General features: G+C 39.0%; 1 protein-coding gene across 3 annotated transcripts in view; it reads left to right on the forward strand.

Moving 5' to 3' along the window:
- Positions 1-21954, forward strand: part of LOC135220577 (kelch-like protein 5) — a 162703-nt gene that overhangs the window by 77846 nt on the left and 62903 nt on the right. For 2 of the 3 annotated variants that reach the window (XM_064257825.1, XM_064257823.1), the window contains exons 6-9: positions 3931-4026; positions 10616-10820; positions 11957-12181; positions 15281-15443. In XM_064257825.1, coding sequence (XP_064113895.1) covers positions 3931-4026; positions 10616-10820; positions 11957-12181; positions 15281-15443 — 689 coding nt within the window. The remainder of the gene's footprint in view (positions 1-3930; positions 4027-10615; positions 10821-11956; positions 12182-15280; positions 15444-21954) is intronic. The other variant, XM_064257824.1, reaches the window with a different exon arrangement.

The following is a 21954-nucleotide window of genomic DNA, read 5'->3' on the forward strand; positions in this document are numbered from 1 at the left end:
CTGAAATTTAATATTGTTGGTTTTATTAACAACATGGTGCCCATACAACATACAGAAGACCTTACTATTGGTACTTGTGCTATTGCTAACTTGCTCATTGTTCAGCATTTGTCTGCATAGTAATTTTTCATTTTGCCAAAGACAAATACTATCCCACCTCTAGAGGAAGCCCCTTACATACTACATCATAAATGTCACTCCTACTCTGCTTTCAGATGATTTAGTTGTGTAGCAGTTCTGGTCTTTTATGTATTGTAACATTTAATTTTCCTACCTCTTCATAAAACTAGTAAAGACTGTATGACTTTTAATTGTCCTCAATTATTAATCACTTATTAATAATAATAGTGGAACATTTCTTTAGATAAAACTTCTAAATATAGAATGATAAATTCTTCAAAACAATTTTAGCTTTTACAAATAGCTAATTATCATAAAATGTAAGAAGCATTGACGTGGACTGGTGAAAAAGCTGGTTTATGGCTTTTCACGTACAATAAAATCATTGTTCCATGGTCTAAACTAGACAATTTTTAATTGAAACTTGAAATTATGCACTTAGGCTTTCAACTTAGAGGTTTCCATGGACTTCGGTAATGAAATAAATAAGCGAAGAATGAAACTCTTGGAGCTAACGATCCTAAATCATTAGTGCCAATGTGTACTGGTGAAAACGACGGTTTATGGCTTTCCACACAAAAAAAATATTGTTCCACATTGTAAGCTAAAAAATTTTAACTGAAACTTAAAATTATACACTTAGCTTTCAACTCATGTTTCCATGAACCTCAGTAGTGAAATTAATAAGCAAAGAAGGAAATTCTTGGAGCTAGCCCAACGATCATAAATCGTAAGAAGTGCCGATGTGTGCTGGTGAAATAAGCTGATTATGGTTTTTCACACACAATAAATCAATGCTCCACAGTCTAAACTAAAAAAAAATTAAAAAACTTAAAATTATGCACATATGTACCTGAATGAATAAGCGAAGAATGGACTTCTCTGAGATAAGGTGTATTGACTGACAAGAAAGGGAATGGCTTCGTCAGATTTTGGTTGTATGTAAACAACATGACTGTGCATGCACATAACCACTTCTTCTTCTTGCAGTTTTTATTTAGGTAAACTGGATATTAGTGTTCGCTGAGGATAATAGAAAGTGCCTTCTTATTCCGAGTCCATTTATACTCTATCACTTGTTATAATGTTTATCATTATGGGACAGTAAAATTCTTTGATATTATTCTGGTCACCATGGAGCTCTAGATAGACCATGGAAAGGGTAATAATTGAGGATGAGACAGCAACTACACTATCAAAAAGCTAGTAAAGACTGCTATGACTTTTAATCACCCACAATTTTATGATCTTAAATTTCCAATATGCAGTTACTGTAAATGACGATTAAGTAAGGAATGAAATATTATAAAGTACAGTACATACTGTACAGTAGTACCTCGAGATACGAAATTAATCCGTAAGGCGCCCTTCGTATCATGAGGTTTTCGTATCTTGGACCACATTTTACATGTAAAATGACTAATCCGTTCCAAGCCCTCCAAAAACACCCCAGTAAATTTCATAATAAAGCTAAATTGACCTATAAACAATGAAATACTACAACAATTTGGACCATTCAATACCTAAATTAGTAACAAAATGCAAAATAACCTGTAAATAAAGTGTATTAGTGTACATGTTATACAAGAAATACTGTACGTAAAATGTGGAAACTTACCTTTCGAGTTAGGCTATCTCCGAAACTGGTGGCAGAGGAGGAGGACAAACGGCTGCACTTTATGAAAAGCGGCTAGAACATCCTTAATTTCTGCCGTTTTTTTTCTTCTTTTTTTGATTTTTACCTTTTTTTTTTACTTTTTTATTTTTTTACCTTATGTAGGGTTTTTTTTTTTTTTTTTTTTTTTTTTTTTTTTTTTTTTTTTTTTTTTTTTTTTTTTTTTTTTTTTTTTTTTTTTTTTTTTTTTTTTTTTTTTTTTTTTTTTTTACAGAATTTCAACTTCATCACCACTTTCAACTTTCTGTTTTTTATCACTTGGTTCTTCCTTCCTTTTTGCTTACTCCTGCTAATGCTAAAGGCCTCTTTAAAAAATAACGATCCAAGGAAGATTGCTTCTGTCTACTTTTCACAATGTTCCTGAAACGACTCAGGCAAACGTCATCGAACTGCGCAAGCATACGACCTGTGTAAGCCTTTTCGGGGTGGGTTTTTTTTTTTCTATAATGCTAGTGTTCATTAATGGCTGCCCGTCTTGATAATTATTTACTAATTGTTGCACCTCATGACTCTGTTGGCCCTGGTGTCCATCAAAACCCTGTTCAACCAAATGCTCTCTCTGCAACTGATTTGGGTACTGAATGTTCGGCTGCTGACCTTCAACATAAACTGAAGTGCCTTGATTATTACTGGTATGCATGTTGTAAATGATTGGTCAACACCCTCTGTTCAGCAGGGAGTGGAGATTCTACCAACCTTGCAAAGTTTCCAGTTATCCCATGAGAGAGACCTTGATCACTTATCCCATGTGAGAGATCTTGGTCACTAATCCCACGAGAGAGATCTTGGTCAATCATATCATATATGTCGTCACTCAAGAGGTGCTCTTCTTTTTCCATTTTCAGTGAAAAGATGTGAGAAATTTTTTTTTTAAATACACATGACACAAACACCATCACAATGTCAACTCTGACTATTAGATTCAGAAACAGTTGACGATCCCGAAACGAATACCGCGTGCGTACTATAACAATGCTGGTACCGAGTGGCTGAGGCATGCCACCATGTACATAGATGCATGATGGGAGGGACGTTGGCCAATAGGAGAGAAGGATCTCATGGCCGCAACTAGCATCAGGAACCAATGGGAGAGCAGGAGGATGGTGGCAAGTCTACTAAGTTGGGAGTGCGCGAGTTTCAAAATTGTTATTGGTGGTTCGGGCGAAACTCGGACTTTACAGAAACCTTTCGTATCTTGAAAACTTTTCGTATGTAGAGCCGTTAAATTTTTTGTATTGGCTTTCGTATCTCGAGTTTTTCGTAAATTGAGCCTTTCGTATCTCGAGGTACCACTGTACTTATTTGAGTTAGGATTGAGTAGTAATAATGATTTATGAGTTTACAATCTCATGCTTATCTGCACTAACTGATCCAGAAGGAAAGAGGGAAGTTCCCCATTCAACTCCATTTATTCATTGACACCAGTTCTTCATCATTAGGAATGTTTTTATATCCGCATATTACTTTATAGTGTTTGATATAAAAGGAGTTCTCTACTCTTTTTCATCCTGTGCTTTTTCTACCTGATATCCCATTAGGTCTAGGTCTTCATCTGTTCCCTTTTGCCATGATTTCCTTGGTCTTCTTAAAAGTCTTCATCCTATGTTCATATGTACTGCATTTCAGACAAACTGTTCCCCACCCTTTTCATCACATGCCAAAATCATCTTGCTCTTAAGAGAACTGCATTTTTCCAGCCTTTTTGATACTACATAAATCCCTCATCCAGTTCCTATTTTGTACTAATGTCTTCCCAACATATTCTGGCCATGAATATGAAGGGTATAGTCATACATTTTTAAATGCATTTCTTTTCCTTGTCACTGCATGTCTCTGCTAAATATAGAGTAGCACAGGCCTTATGTACCTGTCATTCGTGTTTGCCATCCCTACTAATGGGACATTTTATATAGTACCTGTAATCACTTGTAATTAATTATTAAAGTTAATAATAAAAATCCCCCAGCAAAGTGTTTGCTTCATTATACGAAATGAATTCTTTTTCTAAAATATGAACAAATGCATTTGAATATTATAGTCTTACTGATTTTTAATTTAAGCCTCGCAAATTTGCTTATAATTTTAGAATAGGCATACATTTATAGCCATTTACTCTAACAGAAATTGTATTTCAGGCACTGGTTGTATGGTTGAAGTATGACCTTGAGAATCGCTCCAAGGACATGGCACGTCTGTTGGGTTTGGTTAAATTGCCTTTGCTTTCACCACAGGTAAGATGTTCTTTATCAACCTTCATGCTGAGGCTGAATAAAAGTTTAGCATATTTAGATCATGGATTTTATTACTGGGATCCTGTTGAAGTTTGCTTTCTGCCGAGGAAACTTTTGCCTAAGGACATGAAAACAATTGATCATACATTAAACAAACCCTCAGTTTTATATATGCTTGTTGCTTTTATCTAAGAGTAGAATCATTTTAGTTATAAATTATATCCCAATTGAATACCTCACTGTGTGATCAAGAACCATTTCTTTGCCCATGTGAGCAGCTGATGAATTTTCATCTTGTTGCGCACTTATGTTTTTCCACTATTACATTCTATTAACATTCTGAATTCATAGATAAATTAATTATGACACTCATTTCTTCTGGATAGAACTTTGGTCTAGGGATAATTTTCTTTTTGAATTCATATGATTTAATCAACAGTGGGAGGTGTAATTTGTATATACTACAGTCACTGTGATTTTGATGTGATGGCCCTTGGGTGGTTATACAGTAGTATATTTTGCCCTCTGGAGAGATATAGGATGGTATGAATTTGTATTAAAGAAACATTAAGCACATCAAATCCTAATACTGTACATATGTGATCTTGGTAATCGAGTTTATGTTTAATTAGATGCAGGTGGTTGTATGTAACATTATTCTATTTTCTTATTGCCTCAGAAGCCTGTGTAGACAGGCTAACCTGTTTCACCATCACCAGCTTCTACTACATTTACCATTGTCCAGAAATGACTGTCAGTCAGTAATGATCTATGTAGACCATGGTGTGACAGTAAAAGTATAAGAGCAACTAAACTACTTGAACACTAAGTAAAAGAGTAATGATAGTACAAAGTAAGGGGGAACATTTGATTTCTTTGGGCATAGAAAAGGGGACAATGTTTATGTAACCTTGACGTTCATTTTCTTTTTCCTTCTACTTATCAAAAGTCTTCTCGTTTTGTTGGATTTTTCTGATTGATCAAGAAATGGAAAAGACTGCTAAAGCCAGCTACTATTGATCTGGAATTATTTATGGTTAATATGAAGATTTTGTTATAATTTTATGATGCTTCTTCACAGAAACCACTGTAGGATGCTGGCTGATAAAACACATTATGTTAACAGTAAATTAACAGCTTTGTGGACATCAATCTGAGACATGATAAGATCAGTTGGTTAAATATGAAGGAGAAAGGAAGAAGAAATAATTCAACTTTTCCCTTCCCATTTTATTAGTTGGGAGTGTAGATATCATGAGAAGGCATTTGGACTAATCAGTGAGTATCCTTTATTCTTCAAAAGTACAAGATTGCTTGTGGGGTTGAGCCTTCCCTCTCACTTCTCTTACAGCTTGCTATATATAGAATGAGGTCAGAGAGTTTCTTTAAGGAACTTGTAACATTTTGCTGAAGGATAATTATCGGCCCTGTAGGGGGGTAATGCTGGCAGTGCTCCTCATGCAATGCACTTTAGGTATTATTTAAGACTCCTTGCAGCATGCCTTGGACCCCTGGCTGCAACCTCTTTCATTCCTTTTACTATATCTCCCTTTACATTCTCTTTCTTACTTCCACTTCTTACATCCACCCTCTCCTAGCAATTAATTCATAGTGCAACTGCAAGGTTTTCCTCCTGTTACACCTTTTACTGTCAATTTCTGTTCAGCACTGAATGGCCTCATAGGTCCCAGTGTGTGGCCTTTGGCCAAATTCTATATTCAATTCAATTGAGTTACTGGGGAAGTTCAGAATGACACACTAGGGTACTGCAGGAGCTTTTAGCACTCAGGTATCAAGAACTTGGGGAATATGGATCATCTTTAATACTCAGGATGAAGACGGTCAAGTCTGTAGGGAAGTCAGTGAAGAGAGGTAATCTCCTACCATCTCTGGACCTGAATTGTAATTCATCCAGTTCAAGTCGATGGACTTTGGCCTCGCCACTCCCTAGGTATTCATATGAGTGTTTGCTTCTTTTAAACTCTTGATGTAGTGGAATTTAACTGAGAGGAAACTAGTGGAATGTTGGCTGGATTTCCCATCTCTGTCCCCACATTTCAAGCATATCAGTGAGAACAAGTATTCCATTCAGCTCTCTACCTACTGTATTTGAGTACACAGATAGCTGTAATTGATGCAGAAGTATGGAATACAGATTGTCCAATTGGTTTTTAAACAAGTTTATGACAAAAAGCTCTAACAAGAATACCTCCTGGAAACAAGAAACTACAGCTCATCCTGTTACATAAGTGGAGGCTGTCAAACAGTACCTCATTAAGGAATGTTTTCAGTTGATGGTGGAAAGGTCATAACTAAGTCAACACCCTGACTTTACCAAACCAGTGGTAATTGTGTAATTGGTGCCATTCAAGGCAAACCTTTTGCTTTATCTTTGGAGATGAAGAGAGTTGTCTGTGTAAACAGTAAAAGGCCACCAATCAACCTTATCTGAGGTGTTCAGGTGCAAAGGTCTGGACCAGGTCCGTTCCAGCTAATCAAAATAAACAAGCCAACACGGTGAGAAAGAGGCCAGTGCAATGTTGAAAACCCCACCTTGGAACTTACTGACTATTCTCTGAAGAATTTAACCCTGAAGACAATGTTGCTGCTTCCCCTGGCTTCTTTTTGAAAAGTAAATGAAGTAATTGCCCCTTCTAGTCATGTCAGACATACTAAGAAAGGACAATGTACCAGTCTTGTTTGTGTTAGGGTTTGTGTCCAGAACAGGCAACTTCCTCTTTCTTTTAAGCTACTCTCAACTTGATAATAAGGAGGACTTTGCCATATGCCCTGTCAGAGCTTTGAGGCATTATCTTGAAGAGGTAAGTCTACTTGGAGGTTGATTATGTTTGTTCTGCTTAGCAGTCAGATTTAGGTAGGGGAGTCACAAAGAATACAATATCTTTTTGGCTCAGGGAAGTCTTTTTGGAATCAAACTTTTACACCGCAGAGTCTGGGGCATTCAGGCATAAGTTTAAGGGTCATGACATCAGGCTTTTAACCCACTGAGGTTTTAATGGTATTTTCAAACTTTCATGTATGAAAACACACTCCATTGTGGTTAACCACTCACAAGAAACAATTTTTTATGGTCTACTGCATTTTTTTTTTTATAAAATGCAAATTTGGGTAATATTTTTGAAGCAAAAATTTATTTTAATTTCTTTGAAAAATTGAAATAAGGTTATACTATAGCTTCGATAATGCATTGAAGTTATATTGGGACAAATTTATTGACTTTTTTGTAAGTAAGTATTTTAAAAATATGATGGAGAGTTGTTAATATTTTTGCACCATGAACAAGTACAGTGAAATTTGTTTACAGTGACATAAAACAAAAACAATTATATGATTTTCTGTTTTGACCGGTGTAATTACAATTTGCTTTGCCCACCCCCTATTTGCTCAATAAATTAGAGTTAAACATCTTTTTTGTCTATTTTCTATTAGGCTGTGAAAGACGATCATGAAATAGCCAGCCTTCTTCTCTCTCTTCTGAGAGAGTGCACATACGTGTTTCTTTCAACCTTCCTTCTAATGGGGGAGAAGGAAGGACATAGAAGAATGCTCGAACAGGCAGTCTTCTACTGCTGGTACTTGAAAAAAAAAAAAAGAAAAAAAAAAAAAAAAAAAAAGACTGTTGAGTCTCTGGAATTGATACGACATAGCCGAGACCCTAGTAGGTATCCTTCAGGAGAAGTACTGCTTTCTTTTGGGTCTTTGTTGTCTTCCATAGAACTTCTGCCTCTCCTGTGTTCTTGTTTGGGGAACAGCCAAATTGGCTAAGAGCTATTCGTCTTTGGTATCCTGTTGTCGCCATAGAAGTCCCCGTTTGGGACAGCTTCACCTTTGCTCTCTTCATTTGAGAATGAAGGAGGTCTGCTTCCAGTTTTTAATCCTTCTCCTCTCTTGAATGATGAGGAGGGAATTAGGCTGGTGCTCGATCAACATGAGCCTTTGAATATACTTGTATATTATCCTTGCGACATGTGTCTGTTATTGGATGCATCAACGGAGTAATAGACTCATACCTGCAGAACCATTGTCCTCAGGTGTGTGATGGAGACAATAAGTACCTTCTCATCAATATCCTGAAACTCAAGGCAGACTTTCGGGCCTCCCAAGAGTTTAGGGATTTGATTTTTAGGCACCCAGTGTTGTTCTTAAGCAACAACACAACAGTTGTGGCATTTATCATCAAACAAGAGGGTACCATTTCCCTCTTGTTGTAGTTAACATGCAGTTGCTTGAGGGTAACTGTTGTGCACACAATAGTTTTCTTAGGGTATCATGCTGTGCAGCAATGGAAATAGCTGGATAACTCTTCAGTGTTTTGTAACATTCCAGGGATTGGAGCTGTCTTTGCTAGTTGGTGTCATTTGTGGGACCTTTTCTCAGTTCAAAATTGCAGGAGTTACTTCTCTCTGATTCAATTGTGAAAGACGTAGGTCCCTATTCGCCCTAGTCTTTCACATAAGCAGTATTGTTTCTCCTCAGTTGAGGTTCAACTACAGATGAGAAACTTCTCTCTGACTTGTCATCAAAGGGACCTCAGACAGCATTTGCGAGAATCATCAGATAGAGTTTTGTTTTTTAAGACCGCATCTAGTCTCTCTCCAGCATTGGTGAAGAGGATAAAAGATTTGCATGGATCCTCTTCAATATCACTGTTCAAAGGTGGGTATCAGTGTCTCGACTCCATCTCAGATGTAGTAATGAACTCGAATCATTACTGCGTCCTATTAGCATGTTGCTGTACCTTCGAAAGACTCAACATCCTTGACATGGATGTTGATAACCTTTCTCCCATACTGACTTGCCAAGGGAGAAGAGTCTAAGGACATGTCTTTCTCCTGGCTTTGCAAGAAGATCGGGAGGAGGTTCTCTGCAGATGGCGACGACGTCACCTGCATGCTTTCTCCTAGAGTGCACAGTACCAGTGGCTTAGTCCTTTCCTTGCATTCTGAAGAACATGTTGGACAGGAAGATAGATGTGGTCTCATCAAGACCACATTTGTCTTTCTACCTTTGGCTTTTTGCCCACAAGTCCTTGGAACCTTTGTCCTTTGACTGTGGTGGCTGCTCAATAAGTTGATTTTTCTTACCTGGCTCCTTTAAGAGGATAGGTTGCATCTCGCGTATGGTGTGCGGTTCTAGAGGTGAGAAGGATTTAAGAATGAGTGGCCTCTTCTCCTCCTCCTTCCTCATCCTTCTACTTTTCTTCCTTCAGGTTGAGAATAGGACTTGAACCTACACTTGCTGGACTGGCATCTGATGCGGTAAGTCTACACATCATGCTTCATTTCTATTTTTCTTGTCGGAATCATAGAAGCAGTCCCATTCCTTCCTTTAGCAAGGTGAGGATGAAGACTCTGGCAATAAGGCAAACCTTTCTAGGATCTTTGGCTTAATGCTGCTGACTCTTAATCTTCTTCACAGCCTTTTTCGTATAAGTTACGATTCCTAACTCATTCGAAAAGGTTCAGAAGTCTGACTCTTGATCCCAAAGTTCTTATACTCTAATCAATTTGTCAGAGGCAGGGCAACCCTCCTCACTCTTTTGACCAGGAGGAGTAGCCCAGGTGTGCTGAACTCTAGCCAGTTCAAGAGACTCACTCAAGATTCCTCCCTCTAATAAGTGAGTCTTCCAATTGTAAAGGGCTGAGGGTTTAAACGTACAAGTACATATTGTGTAGGAACAAATCACAATTTTAAAAATTAAATTGTATATTTCCTAACTATGCAAACGTGAGGTTCTTTACAGTGAACCCCACCATATTCAGGTACTCCAGATTCGTGAACTCACGTATTTACGGATTTCTCTCTGGACCATATACTGTACCCCCATTATTCGCAGATAATGTACGTATTCGTGGTATTTTTCTGCAAGATATATCCACAAAGTCCGGTTTTGTTTTATCAATTTCATCATAAAGTGCACTTTTTTTAGATAAAACTATTAGAAAAACCAGGTATAAATATTTTTAGTGGGTTTTTCTTGAGTTTTAACCAACAAAATAGGCACTTTTAAGCATTTTTATAGGGGCTTCAGCTATTCGGGCGGGGCTCTGGTATGCATCCCCCGCAAATAAGGGGGGAATGCTGTACACTAATGTCCACGTCGTGCCACCCCTCAGTGTGAAACTTGGGCTGAAAGGCAAGGTGAAATGTTTACATCCAAGCAGGACGGTAATTACTGCCTGACGCCTTGTTCGAGAGTTTTTAACGGCCATGTTCCAGCTTTGCTGTGAGCAATTCCTATAGTAAAGGACCTCAGGTTTGTATAGTTAGGAAAAATACAGTTTACTTTTAAAAATTGTGATTTTATTATAAAAATGTCGTTTTTCACCAATAGAGTTTCTTAGGGACCCAGATACAGTTTCAGACAGGTGGAAAAATGGGATTCTCATTTTTATTTATCTGTGGAGTGTCTGGAAATTGTTACCATGGCATTCTAGCCTGGCATAATGTAATCAGTTTATAAGTGAAAAATTAATTTTTATTTTTTAAGAGAATACATACTTGTACAATAATTTTACCTGTATTTTTAAAAAATACTTTATGTTGATGAATTTTTTTTTTTTTTCAGTTTTTGGCTGACCATATTGAGACCAATATGTTGTTTAAAGAAAACAGAGAGTGCCAGGAGCTGATTGTAGAGGCACTCAAATACCATCTCCTTCCTGAGCGAAGATCAACTCTTCAGTCTCCACGTACCAAACCCAGGAAATCCACCGTTGGGGCCCTGTATGTTGTTGGAGGCACAGACTCCAATAAGGGTGGGTGGAGAGCAAGTAAGATAGACCATTTCATTTTTGTTTAAGGAGATAGGGAAGGCTTCTTCATCTTTTTCACCCATCTATGCAGCCTTGCACTGTACAAGCGAAGACATTTGTTGCAGAAGAAAATAAGATGGAAGAGAGATGGGACATAATACCCTGGACTCTTTATAAATATATTTCTCATGCTTAAGAGATTTCTTGTGGATGATTAAGCAAGTACTGTACCCAGTTTGCAGCTGAAGCTGATGCTTAGATTACTGTACATCTTTCATTATATAATATTACTCTACTGCCCTTTCTTACTGTATAGTACTTACATTTTATCATGTAATTGCATTTGCACGTTGTTGGTTTTTGCTAATTGAGGTTTTGTTCACTTAAGTAAATCATCCATATCAGTATCATAAGTTCATCTTTATCACTTGTTTACTAATATGTATTCCTCACTTCCTATTTCTTCACTTCCTATTTCTTCTCTTGGTCCTTCCCTTCCTCCATGATTTAGTATAGAGGTTTTCAAGTATTTTCAGTAATATTCACTGTAGAACGTATTCTGTGAATGTATACCTTTAGAACTAACTAATTTACTTTACAGCTTTGTTACTGTGCCAACTCTACCTTTATTAATTAAGCTGTTCATTTTAGAACTGTCCTTGGGGATTCATATTTCCAGCCTTTTAAAGATCGTTACTATATGAAATTAACACTTACTTTTTATATTAAAGATATGCTGTATATTAATGTCTTCAAGCCCTGTATAATTTACTGTTTGTAATTATATTCTTATGTTAGAATATTCCTATCTTTTAGCTCTACATCTTAATTTTTCTCATTCATTATCATTACTTCATATTCATTCTGCATTTTCAACCCATAATTTTTATAATCTCATCGTATGTACATAGATTACTACATAGGTTAATTTATTTATCCGATGGATAATGGTACAACATTGTTGCTGTTATGTATACAGTAATTGGACCCATTTTGATGGCCTCTGAAGTTGGTGACTTGTATGAATACCGTATTATTAATACTATTAGGCAGTTTATTCAAACCAGTGAGGTAATGCATACCTTGTTTCGCATTACCTTTTTGGTGACAAAGGTTGATTAAAGTGGAAGAGGCTATTTAAAGTCTTTTTACAGGTTCTACTGGAATAGAAAAGTATAATCTGCGAACAAATACATGGACCACTGTAGGAACTATGACAGGTCGACGTCTGCAGTTTGGTGTTGCAGTTTTAGATGGGAAACTCCATGTTGTTGGTGGACGAGATGGCCTGAAAACCTTAAACACAGTGGAAGTGTATGACCCAAAAACGAAGACATGGTCTCCTTTACCATCAATGTCAACACACAGACATGGACTTGGTAAGAACCAGAGTTGTCAGATGTTGAAGGTCAACACCTCTTGATATACTTGTTCTCCGCTGCCTGGTACAGTGAAGCATTAGCCATGAACAGTAATCAGTAGTTCCTTTACTTATATATCACAAACATTTGTAATAAAAAAAAAAAAACTAGTGGTTAATTCTTATCTTTTCAGTTTTCCTCCCTTTTCTGTTACATTTGTGTAGTGATTCCATCCTTGTACTAGTCAGATATGCATATTATATACTAGCCATCCTCATTTCACGGTTTTGTAATGTAACTTAACAATGAAAGAGGCATGGTATCTCAGTAAGTCATTGAAGATAACAGCATGAACAAGTTTTAGTGTACTGGCTGAGCAAGTAATTCAGTGTTGGGAGTAATTTTTGTTGAGTGCATTTTAATTGGTATTTCTTATTTATTACTGCTGCTTGCATTGGTAACCTTTTTTTTCTTGGTTTGTATTGCTAATTTTATACTAGATAAAATTTTCATACTTATCTTAATGAATTTCTTAGTATTTGTTATTTATCAGATCCATCCACGTCTGTAAAAATAAATTTAATATTTCATACTTAACAGAATAACCTGCTAAGCATGCTAGACATACTGGGTGCTGAAAAAAATACTACCAATGCTTGCTTGTCTAATCTTGTAAGGTATTTTCTTTGTTTCCAGAGTAGCTGACCCATCATGTTCCTCTGCACACTTTTCTCTTGTTCACTTGAATATTTAATTATTTAATGTGTTTGTCTTCCTTATGAACAACCTACAATTCAAATAAAAATGTGATCTTTTATGTCTAGCATATTTAGCTGGTTAGTGACCTGGCAGTGCCAGAGTGTTTTTGCTAAACTATTCTTTAGGTTTGTTTTGCTATGCTGCTTATTGTATTTTGTATGAATGAGTCTGTCATCAAACTAAATCAGATTTTGTCTAAGTTTTTGTTTAATAATGAATATCAAGCTTATTTATGTGATGATTCAGTTATTATTTGTAAGGCTTATAAAGGGAATTATTTTCAGATAATGTGTTTGAGCAAATTAGTTGACTGGCTTTCCATACAGATAGTAATTAATTTCTTTAAGATATATTTTTCAGTTTACAGTAGTGTAGTTTGATAAAAGTGAATAATATTTTAATACAGTAGACACCCCTGTATTCGTGGGGATGGGTACCAGACCCCCCTTGAATAGCTAAAATCCGCAAATACTTAAAATCCCTCTAAAATGCTGAGAACTGCCTGTTTTGTTAATTAAAACACACCAAAAAACTCTGAAAATGCTTATACCTGAGTTTTTTAATAGTTTTATCACAAAAAGTGTATTTAGTCTACAAATAATGGGTGTATGTGGTCCATAGAAAAATCGGCAAATTGGAGAGTCCATGAATCACGAGTGCAAATAGCTGGGGTTGACTGTAAAGATGCTATAAAGTAAAATTCCCTATAGAAATACCACTACATATATACTGTACTGTATATAAAAAAGAAACATATTCATAAACAATGCACCTATGAAAGAAAATTGTAAGTGTAAAAGCAACTGATGGCCTTATAATCGTGCAATTTTCAATTAACTGTGCCTTTCGCTTAATATTATCCATTTCAGTGTTAATTGGCAGGTTTATCAATTAAAATAGATATTAAATATTAGAATGTAAACTATATTCAAATACTAAATATTAGAATACTGTGTAGTGCCTCAAATAATACAATACATAGCAAGAAAGTTAAAGAGTTTCCAATTGATTTTTTGGACAGCATTACTTTGCCTATTGCTACCACTTTCACTACTGCCAGAACTATGTTTTATTTATGCACAGTAGGCTTGGATCTTATTTTCTCAAGGGTTTTATTTCTATGGCTTTCTTTAATAAGGAATGTTCTGAAATGAAATATCTATTACCTTAGATTGGTGACATGTGTTTTGGTCACAGAAAATTATGACTGACTTACAAGTGTGTATCAGTTCAGGAAATTCCTCCCATTTTTTTCTGTTGGTCAAGTTTTTGAATGTTTCATTCAACATTCATATCATCACATCTTGGTGACTTTTCCATTCATTCCTTCAGATGATATAGTAATTGAATACCCTCATTTTTAACAGCTGGTAAAGTCACAGAACTATTAGTCTTGAATCCTAGAAGCAGTGACTAAAAGATGGATGGAAACAGTCAGTTGTAAAATAGTTGAAAGTGTACATCCTTTGCTTATTCAGTTTGAGGTCTAGTAAGATGGTCTGTAAATTTCTGGTATTATATGATTAATTAGTTGATAATTAACTTTTACTTTATTTGTTTCTTTACTTGGCTTCCACCAAAATTTCCAGGCTCAGCCTCATAAATTTGTAGATAAGTAGTTAATGTAGAGAAAACACAATCCAGTTCCAGGTAAGTAGGCTGTGTACTCAGCAGGATGATGGATAGGGTTAAGGCAAAAAGGGCTTTATGTCCTAGCTTCAGCTGTGGATGTGGTGTATGACCTTAGTTAATAAATCGGTAGGGACTGGCTGGGATTGTTGACTTCAGTTAGCTAGAAACTACACATTTCAAGGAACGGGCTATCCTGTGTGGATGTTACTAGTGCAGCCTTCAGGGATTCTGCCATATCAGTGTATAGACAAAATTTAGAAATGGCCTCAGTCCTGGACATGTGTACGTACTAATCTAGTATCTAGGAGTTTCGGGTTATTTGCACGCAAACTTGCATGAATTTAACAACTCAGAATGTAGAATGGTGAATGTATAGGTTTGTAGTCACTGCAGAAGTATGTACGTAATCTGAGTGGGTTGTAAGGCAGGGACATATAGTGTACAGATTTTTCTGTACCGTTTGATTTTAGAATCATCTGGAAATTAGTTGAAAAGAAAACTTGAGATACCTGAATTGCTTAACAGTTTGTTTTCCCCATTCACTTTGTTTCTGCATTAAGGACAGATTGATTTTGAGTGATGAATCAAAAGAATGCTATACAATTAATACAATTATTTCTCTACTATTGCTATATACTGTCTAAATTTTCTTTGATGAAAGACCTATAGTGCAACTTGAAGTGGTGGTGTTAGCAGTATTTATTATTTTCATCTTCTTTTGTGTAGGAGTTGGAGTACTTGAAGGTCCTTTATATGCTGTTGGAGGCCATGATGGATGGAGTTACCTCAATACTGTGGAAAGATGGGATCCACAAGCTCGCCAGTGGAGTTACGTAGCACCTATGTCAACAGCACGATCAACTGTTGGTGTTGCTGTTCTAAATGGAAGGTTAGATTATTGCTTTTTTTCTTTGTTCATCAAGTTATTAGCAGCAATTTTTTTTAATTTTCTGGTAACACAGAGGGGAGATATACATCAGATAAAGTCTGCAGTGTATCATGAAAAAGGCTAATATGTACAGTGGTAACTCAGGGTACGAAATTAATCCATTCCGAGGCAACCTTCGTAACCTGGGTTTTTCGTATCTTGAACAGCATTTTACGTGTAAATTGCCTAATTCGCTCCAAGCCCTACAAAAACACCCCAGTAAATTTTATAATAAAGCTAAAATGACCAATAAACAATGAAGCACAACAATTTGGACCATTCTATACCTAACTTAATATGTACTACATAGTACCTGTAAATAAAGTGTATTAGTGTACATGGTATACAAGAAATACTGTATGTACATAGTACGTACATATGTAGTAAAATGTGGAACCTTACCTTTCGAGTGAGGCTATCTCTAAAATTGACGACAGAGGAGGAGGACAAACGGCAGAAAACTTGTACGTACGCTTAACTTTACAAAGCACATTAAAAAATGTCAGGAAACATTAAGACTAAGCTTTACGAAACACATTAACAAATGGCACAGAACCTTAACACTTAACTTTACAAAAAACTTAAAAATAAATTTTTTTTTTTTTTCTTTGATTTTTACATTTTTTTTTTATTTTTTATACTTTATTATTATTATTATTATTATTATTTATTTCGGAAGGAGACCCTCTCGTAGACATGTTTTGTTAAAAATGACTGCTGCTTCAGCACTATTAATCTTATAAAGAATCTTCTCTATCTTTCTGGTGATGGCTTTCTCGTTGTTGCTTAGATTGGCGAGCAACGCACCAAAGGGCATGGTAAAATTCGGTTGAGTCATTTGATTTATTATTGCTTATACAATTCTCTCTCTCTCTCTCTCTCTAACGCGACGTTTCCTCCTGATCGACAAGACATTATCAAGCGATAACTGCTGAGGGACTGAATTCCAGTGGTGAGTCCATCTCCTTTTATCGTGTGTTGCGAGCTCTTGAGTACGGTCAGAGCACCTCTCCGGCAGGTCGGGTTCTCATTGGTTCCCGGGAAGGTAACTCATCGGCGGGCGTGTTGACGAGTCTTGCAGACCTTCTCAGGTGGGGGGTATCACCGGGAGCCTCTTGATTGGCTTCTACCTGAGTGACGTCACCCCTGGTATTATTCTCATGTCTGGTGTTCGTTTCATGCGCGCTGGTACTTTCGTTAGGGGGGAGGGGTGTGGTCCTCCTCACACACGTCGGTATCAGGAACGCTTCTTGGGTGGTATTAAGGGGAGGCTTTTCCTCGAGGATGAGCAGCGCTTCTAGGAGACGCAGACGTCGTGGGTTAGGTGCTCTCCCAATGATCTTAATATTCCTGACGATGTCGTCTCTCGTGATGTTTCTACGGTGTACTACGAGGGCGTGCTGCCTAATGGCGCCCTCCTGGGCGTGGCAGGAAATCCTCTTCGACAGGCGCATCGTCGTCATGCCGATGTAAATCCCAGGGCATCCTTGGGCGGGGCATACGTATCGGTAGACGACGTTGGACTGCTTCAGGGGGTCTCCTACCGGTGGGGAGGGGTTGTTCTTCATCAGGAGGTCTTTCGTACGCCGATTCTTGTAGTAAATAATGAGGGACACTCTCTTTCCTTCCTCCATGGGCCGGACGTGTTCCTCTATTATTTTCTTCATGGCTGCTTCTTCCTCCTTGTATTGGTGGTGCATGAAGTCTTTATAGAAAAGTTTGATATCCTCTGGGGGCGGAATGTTCCTTCTCTCTTCCTCCATCATGTACCACTTGTCAAGGGCGGCTCGAGTTTCTCGGTTTACGAGTTTGTTCGAGTACCCATTGTTAATTAGCATCTGGGATGCTCGGTTGAGTTCGAGGTGTGTGTCCTGCCACGTCGAACAGTGCGAGAGGGCCCTCCTGACGAAGGTGGTGGTCTTGAACCGCGCAGGACACTCGCTATCACCATTCAGACAAAGTCCGAGGTTCGTAGCTTTGGTGTAAACTGTAGTCGCCAACTTCTGATTCGTCTTCGTGACAAGGACGTCGAGGAAGGGGAGCCGATCGTTGCTGCTATACTCGACAGTGAAGTTGAGTGCGCTGTGCTGCAGGAACGGCTGCCGAAGGGCTTTTACCTCATCCTCGCAGTCAGCTTGCACGAAGATGTCATCGATGTGTCGTCCGTATGTGCGGGGACATCTGTGTTGCGAGAAGACCCTTTCTTCCACTTCTCCCATGTAGAAGTTAACGAAGAGGACTCCTAAGGGGGACCCCATCGCTACGCCGTCCTTTTGGCGGTACATCTGTCCTCGGTGGGTGGTGAAAGGGGCTCTCTTCGTACAGATATCCAGCAGGGTTCTTAAGGAGTCTTCTGGGATGTTAGGGGGTCTCATATCGGGATTCCTATATACCCGCTCCATGATGAATCCCTATCGTCTCGTTGACTGGGACGTTGGTGAATAGGGACTCAACGTCTAAGGACGCCATGGTTCCCGCACCGGAGGGAGTTGCGGATCTTCTCCAAAAATTCCACCGATGAGGTGAGGCAGTACTGGAGGGATATAGGGGGTCAGAATTTTATTAAGGCGTTTGGCCAAGAGCGTAAGTCAGGGTGGGGGCGGGTTTGGTTTTGCTGAATGATGGGGGGAGGGGGGGCGGGTGCGTAGGGGGTTGCCTTCCTTGTGGGTCTTCACGTTCCCGTATAGGTAGCCGAGGCTGTAGTCACCTTGGTTGGGCGGAGGTGTGTGGGCATTCGTAGCGGCAGTTCACGGCTGCGATGACCCTTCCGGTTGGCGTCGCGTTTGATGTCTTCCGTCGGGTTCTTCATAAGTTTCTCGAACTTAGAGACATCAGACAAGATAGCGTCGAGTTTTCGAAGTATTCCAAGGTGCTGATGAGCACGAACACGGCTGTCTTGTCTGCATGCCTTACGGTGATGTCTTCCTTCTTCTTCAGATCTGCGGCTGCCTCCTTCATCTCTTTGGTGTAAATACCGCTCGAGTATGACCCCCTGTCCGTAAGGGCCTCTGCTAGCAGAAGAGGTTGAAGGGCGTCCGTCGTTGTCAGGATCTTCTTTGCTTCCAACTGCTGAATCGAGTCGAGGAGCATCTCAATCTCCAGGCGTTTCTCGTGTTTCTTCGGTTTTGAATTTTTCGTAAGCTGGGACTTTTATATGTCTAGGTACCATTGTAACAGGTTTTCAAGACTGACATTATTTGGTCATGTGCTGAGAAGAGATAAGGAAAAGTTAACCAAAAAAGTAATAAATATGGAAATATCAGGACAGTGACCAGTAGGAACATCCATGAGATTATGGAAAAAGGGTATAGATGAAGACTTACACAGATGGTGCAGATTAGAAGCAAGTGGAGAGAACTCATTTCTTTTGTAACCTCAAAAGTGGGGGGAATGTGTCATAACAGTGTTAAAATCAATGATGTTTTATATTTTCTTATTGCTAATAGCTATTCAAGGAGTTTTAAATTTTACCATTTAACTCCTGGTTGAAAGAGAAAGTAAATTAAATTAAATAACTTTTACAACTGTGAATTTAGTAAGGCTGGTTAAAATAATGTTTGTCTTCAAAGGAGTTACACTCCCATGGTCCCCCCAGTGCTCCATAACAGATCAACCAATTACAAAGAATTCTATTACAGCTGGTCTTGGCCAGAATAGTGCTTATTGCCACAGTGATAGAACATAAAGGACTCAGAACAGGAGGGCTCCATCTCCTGTCCTACAATTACCTACACTCTATGTCATGCTTGCGTAAATGTGACAAGTCAGTGCCATACATTACACTCAGGTCTGTCCAAGAGTTCACTAGTCCCCAGGATGTGCTCCAGACTTGGTTTGACTACGCGTTTGACTACACTTTTTTCTACCCTCTTGACATGAGTCGAGCTAAGTATGTAGTTTTAAGACCCATTGAGAAGTTTTAGTTTCTTAAAATTTTAATGGGTTGGCTAAATCGGGAGCCAGTAAGCCTCTTGCAAGGTAAGAAGTTGGGAGTAGACTGCTAAGCTACGTTGTAGTTGCTGTGCTGCGGGTTTTTTGTTTAACACTGAGATTTAGCATTAAGGCAATAATATTTGACAATTTTGTTATTGAAACTTATTATACAATGCCATTTTAACATTGATACATAATTGGAAGTTACTAAAATGGTAATCGGGATAACCTAATTTTCTTGTTTACGAAACAAAGCTGTGATCGTCCTTTGTAGTATTTTATAATCAAACTTCCAAGCAGGAAGGAGTGTAAGACGACTGAGCCTGAGTTCTACTTTCCAAATTGTTGAACCCATGAATGAGATCGACAACTTCTGAAAAGGAAGACAAAAACTCTTGCGTGTCTCCTTCCTCCTGCTCCAGCAATGGAGACCAATGACGAGAAGGGTGTGTAGGCTCCTCTAAGGCACCTTCCTCATTAAAATTAATGGAAGGATCAGCAGCCAAACAGCCTGAAACACCAACTAACTTGTCTGGGCTGGGTCCACACGCCGACTCCCGCGACAAACCATCTACAACACTAGGAACATCACTACACACTCTTCCAACAGATGACTCTTCAACATGTCCGCGAATGAGTTTGGGCGTGGCAGACATACAAACGTGAGTTGGAGAGGAATCCCGAACACTTGAGATCGAAGGAGAATCCCCCAGAGTCGAACTCCTGGAAGCACCAGGGAGAGGGGCAGGCAAACACTCCTGCTGCACCAACTCCGCACTCACATCCTCTGACCTCTTGACAGGTGCCTTGAGATCCTTACGGCAACGAATAGGCCCTGGAGAAGAAGTGGGAGTGCTTGCATCATGTGCACGGATGGGAAGGTTGCAACATGCTCGCTATGTGCACAGACTGGGGAGGTTGCAACACACTCACGATTCAATGCAGAGGACGAAGCAGCCACTGCAGATTGCACAAGGGAAGATAGACTAACACTCTCTGAAACACCAACACTCTTGAGAACGTGGCCTTGTTGTTCCTCCCTTGTAGGCGAAGAAAGAGCAAAGTCCCCAGCCTTCCAACGCTCGATACGCCGACTTGGCAGAGAGGGAGAAGAAGGAGAGGAAGGCAGCACTGTTTCCTTATGCGATCTCTTCGCAGGAGGTGGGGAAGATGCAACATGTTTCCTTCCAGTCCTCCCAGCCGACATGGCAGCCAACTTATCATCCAAAACACAGTCCAACCTCTTAAGAAATGCCTGGCATAAAGCCTCAGATGGATCAGCAAGAGAAGGCTCTGTATCCTATTGTTAAGACCTCAGGTTTGTAGCTATGAAAAATACAAATTTTCTTAGAAAATTTGTCATTTTATGTACTATGGACATATATTTGTGGCCGTGTAGGGCTGTGTTAATTTGAAGTGTTTGCGGCCTGTACAGTGATATAGGTAGCTGACACTATGTAACTTTTATTAAACACTTGCTCCTTTTATCAGTACTGGGCTGCTAGTATGCAGGACTTACACATTACCTGTCCCATAGCAAATTTCTGTCTGCTTTTCTCCTGTGGGAATTACTCATAACTACCTACCATGAGCCCACCTCAGAAGGAATAAAGAAGAATTTGGTTGGTGGCTGAAAATGTGTGAAATATACTATACATGCTTTTGGCAGCAAGTTTAAATGATGAAAGAGCTCAATTTTCAAGTTGTCTCTATTAATTATTGTTTTCAACTGGGGTACGGAAGAAGGAGACTACTGTACGTGTTCTGGCAGAACTATGGCAGTGTGTTTCCATCCATCCTTCTCCTGGCAGAATCCACATTAGGGCCAATACTCCAAAAGCAGTATATTCTAAAAACTCCCATTTCAACTCCATCAATGGAGACAGTCTCTCTCCTTGGGATAGAGGTCACTGATACCTGACATGAAGTGGATATAGCCACTGAAATTTCCCTGTTCCGATACGTAATACAAACCATCGGTCCTTTAACAATAGGAAGTAGCTAGCGGCAGCTGGAACGGTCGTAAGCTTCGAACAAGGGGAGAACGGTAGTTAACTGCTTGTCCGATCGTCGCGCGCCGCGCGACTGGGAGGTAAACAAATCACTTTTGCTTTCGGCCGTGTGTGGAAGGACGTGTTCGCCATCGCTCTGCCCGCTTGTCGTTTGCTTCATCTTTGAGTATTTGTTTTCTCTTTCTGTATATCAGGAGTGATTGTAAGTACTTTTTTCTCTATTCAATTGATGTGCAATGAGTGAATTAGAGGAGATTGAGATTTCACCGCGCCCTCCCTCCAGTCGCCCGTAGAGTGTGTCCCGGGCTGGAGGGACGTAAATGTGGGGGGTTCAGGTCTTTTGTTGAGGTGGACCCCCACGAGGTTTGTTCTCGTTGTCGAGGCGAGAGTGCTCTCGCAACGAGCCATGTATGGTTTGTATGAATTGGTCCGAGGCGCAGTGGGTGCTGTACGAGGGCAGGAAGAGACTTAGGCCGGCCAAGAAGTCATCGGAAAGTCCAGTGACTCCTTTGGTGACGGACACTTCG

Source organism: Macrobrachium nipponense, chromosome 2, assembly GCF_015104395.2.
Source record: "Macrobrachium nipponense isolate FS-2020 chromosome 2, ASM1510439v2, whole genome shotgun sequence".
Classification (NCBI taxonomy): Eukaryota; Metazoa; Arthropoda; class Malacostraca; order Decapoda; family Palaemonidae; genus Macrobrachium; species Macrobrachium nipponense.